Source organism: Sturnira hondurensis, unplaced genomic scaffold, assembly GCF_014824575.4.
Source record: "Sturnira hondurensis isolate 20B ecotype Veracruz unplaced genomic scaffold, ASM1482457v3 Scaffold0017746, whole genome shotgun sequence".
In the NCBI taxonomy this organism is placed as follows: domain Eukaryota; kingdom Metazoa; phylum Chordata; class Mammalia; order Chiroptera; family Phyllostomidae; genus Sturnira; species Sturnira hondurensis.
In genome coordinates, this window is record NW_028090377.1 from 413,376 (window position 1) to 427,445 (window position 14,070).

General features: G+C 44.7%; 1 protein-coding gene across 1 annotated transcript in view; it reads left to right on the plus strand.

The window, feature by feature from the left end:
- The first annotated feature begins 9,013 nt into the window (after window positions 1-9,013).
- The window catches only part of CLPB (ClpB family mitochondrial disaggregase), a 147,308-nt gene continuing 142,251 nt past the window's right edge, over window positions 9,014-14,070 (plus strand). Inside the window, exons 1-2 of the mRNA XM_037068592.1 lie at window positions 9,014-9,484; window positions 12,829-12,880. Of these exons, the coding sequence (XP_036924487.1) occupies window positions 9,079-9,484; window positions 12,829-12,880 (458 nt within the window). The 5' untranslated portion in view covers window positions 9,014-9,078. The remainder of the gene's footprint in view (window positions 9,485-12,828; window positions 12,881-14,070) is intronic.

The window sequence follows — 14,070 nt, forward strand, 5'->3', positions numbered from 1 at the left end:
TAAAATGGTGATTGGTATTGTCTTTCTTCTCCAACCACCTCTGACCCCACCCACAGTCTAGGACTTCACCTAATCCCATTTCCTGCCTGGTAGGACAACCCAGACCTTCATTCCTCAGGGGTGCGAGCTCTTGGTTGCCTTGCCCTGGTCAGGTGCTGGTTGCTGGAATTGCTCATTCACACATATTACCAGGCACGGAAGCATCGGGAGACAGCATCAAATCTCAGTATCCTGATAGTCTCACTGTCCTCATTTTGTGGCAGCTACTCCAGCTCATTAGGATAATTAGGGTCGATCACTCTTGTCAATATAGTAGTGTTTTCAGAGCCATTATTAACATTCGTGTAAAGGGCATTTGTGTGTGTGTGTGGGGGGGAATGCAACTTTTCATTCTTTTTTAAAAAAGATTTTAGTTAATTTTTAGAGAGAGGGGAAGATAGGGAGAAAGTGAGGCTTAGAAACATCAATGTGCAAGAGAAATATCGACTGGTTGTCTCTCTCACACCCCCAACCAGCGACCTGGCCCGCAACCCAGGCATGTGCCCTGACCGGGAATTGAACCTCTAACCTTTCAGTTTGTGGGACTACACCCAACCCACTGAGCCATGATGGTCAGGGCTAACTTTTCATTCTTTTAGCAGTGGAACTGCTAAGTCTTAAATTTATAAGAAACTGCCAAACTATTTTCCAAAGTGTCTGTACCACAGCAAATACAAGATAGTCAATCATATTGTGAAGACCATGTATGGTGTCAAATGAATACTAGACTTGCTGGGGTGATCACTTAGTGAGTTATGTAAATACCTAATCACTTTGTTGTACACCCAAAACTAGTATAGTGTTGTATGTCAACGGTAATTAGAAAATAAAATTTTAAAATAGCAGCATTACCTTAAAATTCCACAAGATGTCAGTGTTTCCATGTAAGAAAAAATAATACAGTGGTTTGAGATTCAAAGGATTCCCACTCACTGATGCCAAAAATCAGTTTAAAGTGAATTTGATAAAGAAATTATAGAGATTGGTTGATTTAAGTGACTAGGCAGTATATGCACATGATATAAAATTCAAAATTGTGTAAGTTAAAAGAAAAACTCTCTCTTCTCCCTATTTCTTTCCTTCCTCTCCCAGTCCCATTCTATCTACCCCAAGGGCAACTATTTTTATTATCCTTTCAGAGATATCTGAAGTACACATAGCCACAAAAATATAAATATGTGTATGTCCTGAAATAGCACTATGATTGCATGCAACGTGATGCAAGTGTTCTGTGCCTTGTGTTTTCTACCTGAAATACCTCAGAGCGAGCCCTTTAGTGGCTTGTCTGTTCATTCTCTCAACAGTGGTTTTTGAGGAGCAAAAGTCCTTAATTTTGATAAAGTACAACTTTTTTTAATGGATTATGTTTCTGGTGTTGTATCTTTGCTTTATTAATGTCACAAAAATGTTCTTCTAGGATTTTAGGTTTTACATTTAGGTCTATAATCCATTTTGAGATCATTTTTGTATATTGTGCAAGATAGGGATCATATGGTTTTAACTTGTTCATTTCTTTTTTTATTGGTTGATTTGAGAGAGAGACAGAAAGTGAGAGAAATGGCAGTTTGGTGTTTCACCCATTCGTGCATTCATTGGTTGCTTCTTGTATGTGCCCTGATCGAGATCGAACCTGAAACCTTGGTGTAACAGAACAATGCTCTAACCAAATTAGTACCCAGCCAGGGCCTCTGCAGTTCTTATCATAGAAGTTGTTGAGCATATTTGCATATGTTACTATTTTTTTCCTTGTGAGCTCTTTGGCCAAGTCCTTTGCTCAGGGCTGCTAAGTTTACACATGCAGTTTCTGAAAGTAGAGGCTGAAATCTGGCCCCATACGGCTCTCCTAGCCATGCATACTTCATGAGGTCCCCTTTTTCTAATCCATACCTTGGGAGCACCATCTGTACTGTGCACAAAGGCATCGCCTTCGTCCATTTATATTCTGCATTGTAGGTGTTTTTCAAATTTTACAGTCATTCTCTGTAATACTGCCCTTCACTACTGTGGTTCAACTCTATTTTTCCCAGATAGTCAATTGTATTTTTAATTGTTTATGGTATTTTCCTATCAGAATTGTTTTATGTAGAGCCAAATATATTAGTCTTCTCTTTTGTGGGTTCTGAATTTTGTGTCACACCTAGAAAGTTTCCCTACTCCACTTATTCTTAAGAGTTTTTTTCCTAGCATTTTTCTGGTCTCTTTTCTTCACATTTAAATCTTTTGATTTAGTAAGAATTTATTATAGTTGGAGGGGTAAGGTATAAATCCAATTTCTTTTTTCCCCTGGCCACCCAGTTGTCCCATCACCATTTGCTAAATGATTCATCTTTTCCTCACTTATGTGATAAATGGCAGATTTGTCATAAATGAAATTCTTACTCTTGGTGTGAAAAGTAGCTTTGTTACTCTGCCCAGAGGCCACGTGCTATACTTTGATTCAATGGGAAGAAAGAGATGACAAGAAAAGAAGTTGATGTAAGAGATTTATTTAGCAAAATATTTTCTGAGCATAGTTTGGATTAGAGCATAAGACTTCTACATTGATACCATGGTACAAAAAATATTTAGCAATAACCTTCATCATCAGGAAAAGATTAAACTATATTCACTGTGTTCTATTTGTTATACAGGAAAGTGTGCAATGTGTTTGGGAAAAAATAATGCAGAAGATCTTCTATACATTCCCCAACACACATAGACATAACGCACACACGTATTTCCTTCCTCAGAAAACAAACCGTGTTAATGGGTGACAGTTTGGGTTCTGAGTCTGAGTCTGATAGTATTAAAATTGGAAATATCAATACTAACTCATGGGTGTGGGGGAGCTTTGCCTGCAGAGCGCCCCCGCATTGGGTTCAATTTGCACAGGAATACAGGTAAAGCTCATCAATCATTGTCAGGCAGTAAGGATCAAACAATAGATAGCATTCAAAGAATTATGAGAGCTTATTTTGAGTCAGGGTCAGTTAGCTGAAGGGCTATGAAACTTTGGGGAACAAACACATTTTATGCTGGACCCTTATCAGGAAACTGAGGACATTCTTAGCAAAGCAGGTATCACAGGATTTTACCCATTCTTTCCTAAGCCTGATTGCCCCTGGGGCCCTTTCCAGCACAGGGCTGCATCCACCTTCAACATTGTTTCAGGAGTTAGTGCCCAACTTCCAGCCAAGATGGAGGCGTAGGTGAAAACACTGTGCCTCCTCACACGACCAAGTTTAAAGACAACAAAGTTTTAGTAACAAAAACACAGAAAATTGAACTGTATGGAAGTCCAACAACAACAAACCAATCATCCAGGCCGGTAAGAGGGGCAGAGTCAGCGGCTGGCGGAGAGGGGTTGCGCAGGAAAAAGCTGCTGAACCGACCCAGGTACGCGGGTGGCAGTTGGCAGATCCCAGGTGTGGGGTAGCAATGGGCAGACCCAGTGAGGGTGCAAGGGGGCTGGCTGACCATAGTCACACATTCGCGTGCAGATAAACCAGGCAAAGGAGCGAACAGTGAGACAGACCACGCAGGCTAGGGCCCCAGCGACAGGAATTAAAGCCTAAAAGCACCAATTGGAAAAACTTTCGGGGTCGAGGCGCCGGGAGAAACTCCCAGGCTCACAGTTTGTTGGAGAGACCCACAGGGTTCTGGAGGGTGCACAGGCCCACACATCTGGGAGCCAGCACCAGGGGGACTCAGTTTGCTTTCGGGAAGCAGCAGAGGGGACCAAAATCCAAGAGATAGTGGAAGAAACACCATTCCCCCTCTCTGGCCCTGCCCCCACATACAGTGTCACAACCCAGCAACCTGGGTCACCCTACCCTGGTGAGCACCTAAGGCTCCGCCCCTCATACATAACAGGCGAGAACAGACCAAAACATTATGGATCAAGAAAGACAACTCGAAGTCCCAGAACCAATACTTTTAAGTGACCAAGAGATAGCCAACCTATCAGATGCATAGTTAAAAACACTTGTGACCAGGATGGTCACAGAATTGGTTGATTTTAGTCACAAATTAGAGGAACAAATGAAGGCTAAACTAATTGAAATGAAGGGAAATGCACAGGAAACCAGGAGTGATGGAAAGGAAACTGGGACTCAAATCAAGGGAGTGGACCAGAAGGAAGAAAGAAACAACCAGACAGAAAAGAAGGAAGAAACAAGAATTCAAAAAAAATGAGGAGAGGCTTAGGAACCTCCAGGACATCTTTAAACGCTCCAACATCTGAATTATAGGAGTACCAGAAGGGGAAGAGGAACAGCCACGAGTGGAGAACTTATTTGAACAAATAATAAAGGAGAACTTCCCCAGTCTGGCAAAGGAAATAGACTTCCAGGAAATCCAGGAAGCTCAGAGGGTCCCAGAGAAGTTGGACCCAAGAAGGAACATACCAAGTCACATCGTAATTACATTAGCCAAGATGAAAATGAAGGAGAGAATCCTAGAAGCAGCAAGAGATAAGGGGACAGTCACCTACAAAGGAATGCCCATCAGACTGTCAGCGGATTTCTCAAAAGAAACCTTACAGGCAAGAAGGAGCTGGAAAGAAGTATTACAAGTCATGAAATCCAAAGTCCTATATATAGCCAAGATTGCTTTATCCAGCAAAGCTTTCATTTAGAATGGAAGGGCAGATAAAGTGCTTCTCAGATAAGATCAAATTCAAGGAGTTCACCATCACCAAGCCCTTATTATATGAAATGTTAAAGGGATTTATCTAAGAAAAAGAAGGTAAAAAATACAAACAGTGAAAGGACAGCAACCTCACAGTTATTAACAACCACACCTAAAACAAAAGCAAACTAAGAGGACAGCTAGATCAGGAGTGGAACCATAGAAATGGAGATCACATGGAGGGTTAGCAACAGGGGAGTGGGAGGAGGAGAAGGTACAGAGAATAAGTAGCATAGATGGTAGGTAGAAAATAGATAGGGGGGAGGGCAAGAATAGTAGGGGAAATATAGAATCTAAAGAACTTGTGACACGTGGACATAAACTAAAGGGGGGATGGGGGGTGGGGTGTGCAGGGTGGAAGGGAATGAAGGGGGGGAAATGGAACAATTGTAATGGCATAATCAATAAAATATATTTTTTTAAAAAAAACATTGTTTCAGGCTTAAGTCAGGCAGCCAAAGAGATTAGGAGACTTCTCACAGACAGAATAAGGACTCAGGCTATGTCAAAGCCAAGGGACAAGGGTCCATCACTCTCTTTTTCTATAGGTCCCCCAAATCCTTCCCTGAGAGACTCTTCATGACCATGCCTGTCTTAGGTCGTCCCTCCGTTGAGGAAACTTACCTGTCATTTGCTAACCAGTCCTCTGTACAGGGCCAAGCAGGGCTAAGTAAAAGGGGGCAGAGGTGGCACCCCTACAAGGAGGATAAGCTTTGTCTCCTTAGTGGCTTATGGTCCCAAGGTCTCTCACTCAGCCTTAGCCATGGGGGGGTTACAGCTTCTGAAACCAAGCAGAGGGGTTCCTAACGCATGGGTTATTATAGGGATTAAGTGAACTTGTTCATATAAAGCAACTAAGAATAAATACTCAATGTTCAGTAGCTACTAACTTGTTCTGTTCGTATAGCTTGCTTAGATAAGTTTCTCCAAGAACTTGTTAGATAAGTTCCTCAGATGTGTTTACATGCTAGCGTTGCTATCTTTATTGGCTAGAGAGATCACATGAAAAAACACCCAGAAAACGTGAGGGAAACTTCTCTGAGCATCTACATAAATAATAGATACAGGTAGGTTATGTGGCACAGTGGCTGAAACATGTAAAATTTATCTGCTAGTACTAACAACAAATCCATTCATCTGTGTGGGAAAGTGGGTGTGGAGACAGTAGTATGGCAATACGCAGTAGGATCCGAAGCAAGTGGACTGTCTTCACACTCTATGCATTAACCCCTAGGTACATTGTTAAATATATTTTAAAAGATCTTTGACTCATGAGGGTTAACCGGAATGAATTAAGGGATTCATGATGTCTGCATTTCTCCTTACTGGTGACATTTACCTTGATCACTTGGTTAAGTTGGCGCACGCCTGGTTTCTCCACTGCAAAGTGTTTATAGTTGATAAGTATCTTTCAAGAGATTCCCTGAGACTGTACAAATCCTGTTTCTCTTCACATTTTACCCACATTTTACCAAATATTAGTATCATCTGTGGATCTTGTCTGATATATTTATCACTATGGTACCTGCCTAATGGTGATCTCTATTTCCCTCTTCCTTGTGGATTTATTAATTTAATTTCCACGGCCAGAAAGAGCTGTCTTTTTCTCTTCTCTTCCCCCACTTATCTATCTATCTATTTATTTATTTATTTGACTATATCAGTAACACCTCATGGGTATTTGTTTTACTCTGTGGATAAAAACCCCATGCCATCATTTTACGCTTAATTGTTCCAGCTTTGGTCGTGAGAAACTCCTTCAAATTGGCACCTGTGTTCTTTGACAAGATGGACAATATATGGACTATCCTAACCCATATGTATACTTACATATCTATATTTGTATATTTATCTATACATGTATCATAAGTTTATACTGATACCCCCAATTCCAATCCCATACCACAAGGTTCATTGTAGCATTCTCTTTCCTTATTTATAACTTCTTTCTCCAATAGAGAAAAACCTGCTCTCATTATCTATGACTTACTTATTCATTTAAAAATGGTGTTATCGCCCTGACCAGTATGGTTCAGTTGATGTTTCTCACATCAATATTTCTCTCCCTCTCCTTCTCTCTTTCTCCCCTGCTCTCTAAAAATAAATAGATAGATACTATCTTAAAGAAGAAATGTGTGTGTGTGGGTTTGTTGTTGTTTTTACAGGGAAATGCTTTTTTTAGAAACCTCTAACTCTAGTCCAGAGGTAGGTAACCATAGAAACTGCATTCATTGATCCTTCACTTTCCGCCTCCTTCTAAACCCCACTCCAATATCACCTTGTTGCCTCATTATAAATAAATGAAGCTAGAGTTCTCTGTCCCATACCCCAAGAGCTAGAAACTCTGGACCAAGTTAGGGAAACTGGAACCTGATATAAATCCCTGCTTTCTAAGTAGATCAAAAGGAAGTCATCCTGAGTTGAAGATTTTTTTAAAGGTTAGCAATGTGACCTAGAAGGTTTTGAATTGGCTATTGAAGATCTAGAATCTATTGTGAGTCCTAGCTGATTCTCATGGATAATCCCATGCTCTGTACCCCCACTACTTCCCACTCAGTCAGACCTGATCACTTAACCTCTCAGCATTACCTACCAAATGTTGATAGTGGTTCATCCCTGCTTTGCACCCCTAACGGATGTTATTTGGGAAAATCAAATGACGGAATCAATGGGTACATACTTTGAAAATTGTGCAGTGCTAAGTAAACTGAAGGGCCCTGGAATGTGTCTATAGCACCAGGGTTTGAACTCTGCTTATTACTGGTGATGTTTACCTCGATGTTCAGAAGCATTCTGTCTTGACCCACCCTAAACTGGGAGGCAGAACTATTCTAAGAATCCAGGGAGCGTGGACCTGCTACAGTGAATTGAGTGGCTAACAAGTCAGGATATCATGGTGATCTCTTAAAATAGTAGGTCAAAATGCTTTGGCTATTGAGTGATTTTAAAATATACATTCATTTACTTGTATTCAATAGCTATTTGCTGAGTGCCTTATAAAAAGATGAAGAAATGAGAGACTCTATCACTGCCCTTAAGAAGTTTAGTGTAGGAAATATGATAGCCACAATTTCTTGAAGGCCTACATACGGTAAGGCTGGGTTGGTGATGGTCTACACATTATCCCATCTAACACAGGTCTGTCTCATTTAATACAAGCAATTGTCTTGTGATGAGCAAATTAACAATCAAGTGAAGAAATTTGTCCAAGATCATACATGTAATAAACCCAAGAGTCAAACTTGAAATCCAGGACTGCTTACTCTCTAAACCTCATGTTCATCCCCCCACACTAATAAGGTGAGAGCAATCCACTCACAGGCAGAATATGGAGCACTCCTTTTTGTTCCATTGTTCTGGGTGCTAGTGATATAGAAGGGAAAAAACAAAGTTTCTGTCTTATGGGGGTCCCATTTTACTGGAAAAAGACAATAGAACCACACATCTTTAGTATGTCAGCTGGTAAGTGCTGTGAAGAAACATTAAGCAGGATAAAAAGGATAGGGGAAGGGGGAATTGCTATTTTAAATAGCAATTTATGATAATTGGAAGGTTCTGATAATGGGAAGTTTGAAAGGAGACCTACAGGAAGTGCAGGGGCAAGAGAGAGAGCACCGGCTGGAAGAGCTTCCTCCTTTTTTCAGTCCGGAAAAGGGGCCAGGGTGGGTTGCAGGTGTTTATGGAGAGGATGGTCTCAGAGTCAGAAGACTTGAGCTTTATTTGATTTATTGACAAATCATTTCACTTTTGAGCCTGAATTCCCTTCCCTGCAGACTAGAATAATAGTTCTTGTCCAGTTTTCCGCATGCAGCTGCCATGAAGACAAGATGAAATGGTCCACATGAAAGTCCTTTGAAAATCAAACAAGTGAGAAAGCAAGACAAGGCATCAGTTTTTCAGCCAAAAGGAAGATAGGAAAATAAAAAAATAATTCTTATTTCAGGTGGACCGGTTACCCCAAACATCTTTTTGAAAAGCCGTCTCAGGGTGAAAAGAGAAATACACTGAAAGAAATAGGCATACGTTTTATAATAGGTCTTTGCCAAAGATCCCTATTTAAATCGAGCGGGTGTTTGAACTGTCCTCTGGTATCCGCATCCTAATCGCCACGCCCCTCACCAGAACTCCATTTCCCAGCATGCCCCGGGGTCCCTGTAACTCGACAGTAATTGTGACACGCGTTCCACAGCTTTCTGGAAATTGTAGTTCATTTGTCCTCCAGCTGGGGAAACTCTAGAGCTGTGGACTACCACTCCCGTGAGGTAGTGCGTAATTCCACCCCGTTCGCGGCGTCTTCGAACGCGCCGCGGCAGCCATGTTGGACGTGGCCAGCACAGGGGCCGGCACCTGGTGGTTATCGAAGCAGTTGTCATGATGCTGGGGTCCCTGGCGTTGAAGAGAACAGCGCTGGCGCGGCGGCTCCTCCCCCGGCTACTTAGGTCTCCATCGCTCCAGGTACACCGAAGTCCTACCGGCTGGAGAGTGACCACTGAAGGCAGCGGGGAGCCTCAGTGGCTGAGAGCCGCCCTCGGGGGGCGTCCTGGAACATCGCTGGCCTTGATCACCCGCAGAGGGGCAGCCACCGGGGGGCACCAGGGAAGACGTCCCGAGACCCAGTGTCTTGCAGCCGCTACAGAGGGACACCTTCCTAGCTCCGAAGAAACACTCTCCGGACACGACTGCTGGAATGAGCTCCCCGATAGAGTCAGACTGGGCATGTGGGCCCTGGCCACGGCGCTGGTGGTTCACTGTTACAGCAAGAACCCGTCCAGCAAGGGTAATTATTGGGACAGCCTGGGTTCGAGGAAGGGAGAGGCGGGAGGAGTGTTCTGATTCTCTTTGGGTGTGGGAGTTGCTTACAGATTTAGAACAGCGGTGTTTCAGACCTGGAGGGACCCAGACATCATCAGGGGGTAGGGTTTGCACTGGAGAGTTCAGTGCCTAATACTGCCCATCTTTGGGCATCACTTTGTCCAACTGTATAACGGGAACATGGCACTAAAATTACAGCATGGTCCTTTAAGCTCTAAAATTCTGCCGGATCCAGTTCCTCTCTAAGAGATCTCCAGGAGACTGCGTGTATTTTTAGGGCAGCTGCTAAACGGTTTAGAACTTACTCCTTAAGGTGGCCTAAGAAAGGAAGAAAACTTGGTTTCAATGTTGGCCTCGCCACTCCTCACCCTTTGCTCCTCTCTCGCTTCAGTTTCCTCACTTACACAGTGAAAGACGGTTTCTCAGTACTCTTACAGTGCTGTTTTTACTTTCTTGGAGTTCAGCAGCCTGGGTCTGCCCATCAGACTCCCAGGGTTTTGCTGTGCTTGGCCTCAGGCATGAGTTCATCTTGCCATGTGGGGCAGTTAGGAGAAAGAAGACTTGGAAGTTGGCTTCCTAGGGACCCAAAACAACTGTGGGGTGGAATTTCACCTGGGGGCTAAGTCTCCCAGTCCCCTGTTGCTAAGCAGGGACTGGGAGAGCAGGCAGAGAGCCAGACATCTTGCCTTCCTGAGTCCAACCACTCAGGTTCTCAGTTCCTCAGAGGGGGCAGACTGAGGCATGGTGTTCATAGATTCCATACATCCCCAGCTCTGAGACTTTGGAGCAGGGGGGGGGGGGGGTACTGCCTTGAATTTTGCTTATTCAGCAGTTGTGAAGGACAGGCTTCGTAGTGGGAGTAAAGACAACTGGGACCTTGTCTTGGTTCCACCTCTAAGTCCTGTTGTGACTTTAGATCCTGGCTTCTCTTTACTGGCCCTCTGTTTCCTCGTCTACAAAATGAAGATGTTGATCTAGAGCTCTAAGGGTTCTTGTAGCTTAGGCATTCTACGATTCTATAACTTTCAGCATTTTTGGATACCCCGTGTGCCCAGTTTTGGGCTAGGTGTGGAACTCCTAACTTAACACAAGGTTACTTAAGACGGTATAGGCAGCAAGGCCTGTGGGTCTGGTGAGTGGTCTGATTCTGTGTAGTTCGGGGGATTAGAGGGCCAACAGGGTCAGGAAAGCTTTCCTGGAAGATTGGAGACCCCTGGAGGATGAGGAATTTGAACTTGCCTTCTGAAGGCTTAGACAAGAGATGAAAAGGCCTCACTATGACCTCCATGAGAGCAGGGAATGCATCTTATCTCTTTGGGTTTTTTTTTTCAGGTTGATACAAGCTCCTTTTTTAAATACCTTNGGGATTAGAGGGCCAACAGGGTCAGGAAAGCTTTCCTGGAAGATTGGAGACCCCTGGAGGATGAGGAATTTGAACTTGCCTTCTGAAGGCTTAGACAAGAGATGAAAAGGCCTCACTATGACCTCCATGAGAGCAGGGAATGCATCTTATCTCTTTGGGTTTTTTTTTTTTCAGGTTGATACAAGCTCCTTTTTTAAATACCTTCACATTGTCCACCATAGTGTTGGAACTTAGTACTCAGTAAGTGTGTCTTGAGTTGGATCGTATTCCATGCAGAGGCTTCCGGGAACAAAGGTGCAGGAGTCACAGATCAGCACGGAGTGTGCAGGAGCTAGTCGAATGGCCAGCGTGGCTGGAGATCAGGGGTTCTGTGGGATGAGGTGAGAGCAAATGGAGTGGGGCCTGGATGGTTTGTAATTTCTCCTGGTGGCATCGGAGAGCCAGGAGCTCAGGAAGTGTCCTGAGGCCAGAATGTTTAGAAGTATTAGGAGATCGTGTCCAAGGTTTTGCCTTTTAGAGGTTCTTGGGGGCTCTGGATTGGACTTTGTGGTACGTGAACCCCAGTAAGGAGACCAGAGTTTTATTTACCAAAATAGGTAAATATTTTGGCCTTTTGGCCAAAAGGCCATGACCATTTCCAACCATTCTTACTTGCTAGCTACCCTATTCCCTGACTCAGAGTTGTAAACTCAGGCCCTCAGTGCTGTGTGGTAGAAACGGTATAGTTTAGAACCAGGAGGCCCAGGTTTAATCTCGCCTCATTTTTCTCTTCCTCCATGACCTTGCAGAAGCCACTTCTTTCAGCAGCGTGAGGGAAAAGTGGGTATAGCCACCTCTGAAGATGTCTCGTTTCCCTTCCAGTGTGGGGCTGCCTGGGTATGTGCTTAGGGAGGATAACCAGGAAAGACCTGGTCTTGTAGTCTAGGCTTGGAGGTGGGGTAGAATCATTGCTGTCTGAACCATAGAACTGGTTTGCATAGGCTTGATAAGGTGGTATCTTATCCTTATTGTACAGATAAGGAAACTGAGGCCCAGGAAGGTAGGTGAGTTGACCAGGTGGTATAGCAAGTAAGTGGTAGAGTTGGGATGGGAGCCCAGGTCTGCCTAGCTCCAGATCCTGCTTTCTACCCTGCTCCAGTGCTGCCTCCTGTTTTACTGGGTGAGTCTCTTGGCTGGACTGAGAACTCCCTAAGGCAGCACTGGGTGTGAGTCCTTCCAGTGTTCAACATTGGAGCTCAGACCGAGGCTAGCCTCAGAGGTCTCCGGGGCGCTTGGTATTAACTCTGAAGAAATTGTGCTGATGTTGTCTTTTGAGATTTTTTTTCGTTAGTTTTTCTATATGGCCACAGGGTGGTGCCAGCATCATGCTAGGTAATTCCTAAGAATCGGAACCCTATGCTTTGGGCCTCTCTTTGCTGGGCTTGGCATCAGGGAGTTTGCAGATTTACCAATCATCATTTCGTTTCCTCAGCATCCTTGTGAGGCCTGGTGGGGCAAGGATTATTGCATCTACTTTAAAGTCGGGGAAGCTGGGGTTGAGAGGGGAGGGGGCTGCCACAGCGCAGGGTGAGGGCGGAGCTGTGTGTGTTGGAATCAGGCCTCCTGACTCCTGGTCGACACTCTACTCTCAGAAGGGCCCACACCCATTTTAGCCTGTCCTTCCCCGTCCCATCCCTACCTCTGGGCTTGTGACCTGTGACATCAAAACTAGGCTGAGAAATGAGCTGGGAGAGAAAGTGGAGCAAAGTCAGGGAATGGCTAATAACAATAGTAATTTAAAACATATTTCAGGGGTGTCAAACTCATGTTCACCAGGGCCACATCAGGCCCTGTTAAAGCCCATGTTTCTGAAGTGCTTCTACTTTCACTGCCTTGCTGGGCCCTCTAAGCTGTCCTGAGGGGTAAGTTCTGGCCAGGGATGTGACTGGTGCCTTCTCTTTCTTCAGATGTAGCCCTGCTGGAAGCTGCTCGCACCAACGATGTCCAAGAAGTCAGTAGGTGAGTGCTGAACCCCAGGCCTTGCTCTCCCCGACAGGAGGGGCTGAGCAGGGTGGGCTGAGCAGGGTGGGCCCCTTCCCCTGGTGATGACTGCCTTAGAGGAAATCCTCACACAGAGCTGGGAACTGAACCCTGTAGTTACAGAGTCACCTGGGCTCCCTTGGTGAGCCCTGTGTTTCCTTTCCTTCTGCCCTCAAACACCCCTGGGTCCTTCCACTGTTTTGTTCTTCACAGGGCATGGTTTGGAGTCCCCTCCGCATCCTGTAGTTTCCTCACTAAATCTTCTAACTTGTTCTTGTTTCTGTGTGGAACTGGCCATATGTCACTGCTTGTTGCCTGAATGCGGTACAGCTGGGCACCAAGGAGAGGCATGTGGATTTGGGAGGAAGCCAGAAGAGACCTTTCTGCCAGGTCTTCTGGGCTTAGAAAGGCCTGGGGTGTACATGCTGGATCCCTGCCATGGGCTGATTGCATTCCTCCAGTCTCCCTGGGTCCCTTGTGACCACTGGGTGGTTGGATTTGAGGCTTTTCTTGGGCAGGGGCAGTACTCAGCTCAGGGCCCAGGATAGAGTATGTGTCCATGATGGATGCTCAGATTGGGTCAGCACAGGGCACCAGTTTGGGACTGGTGGTTGGTTAGGGGCAGAGGTTTTATTCTCAGTGAAACTAGCGGCTCTTACTGGGCCTGATCTTGGCCTTTCTTTGGCCCATTGCATAGATCTAAATGCTGCCACGTCCACATTTCAGACAGGAAGTCTGCTGTTTGGGGGAGCTAGCCCAGCACCCAGTCCTACATACCCTTGGTACTCTTCCCCACTCCAGCTGCCTGAACATACCAGAAACTGTTGAAAGGCAGCCGCAGCCCCCACCAAGACTTACTGCTTTGATTCTTTTTCATTTTATCTGCAGGATTATTATTGATTCTCAAGGGTGCTTTTGAGTATTAATGTTCAAGGCTTAGTTTTTAATAAACCACTTTTGGAAGTATGGGCTGGGAGTTGTTTCGTAGACTAATAAATATGATAGAGCAATAGTTTAATAAACATGCGATGATGCATCTTAAAAACCAAGCACAGATGTCAGCTTGTTGTTATAAGAGCCATTCATAACTGTAGGCTGTGCGTGGCATCTTCATTCCCCCAGAAACAGATGAGCCTCACTTCCTTCTGCAGTGCGAGGAACCGGGGGGG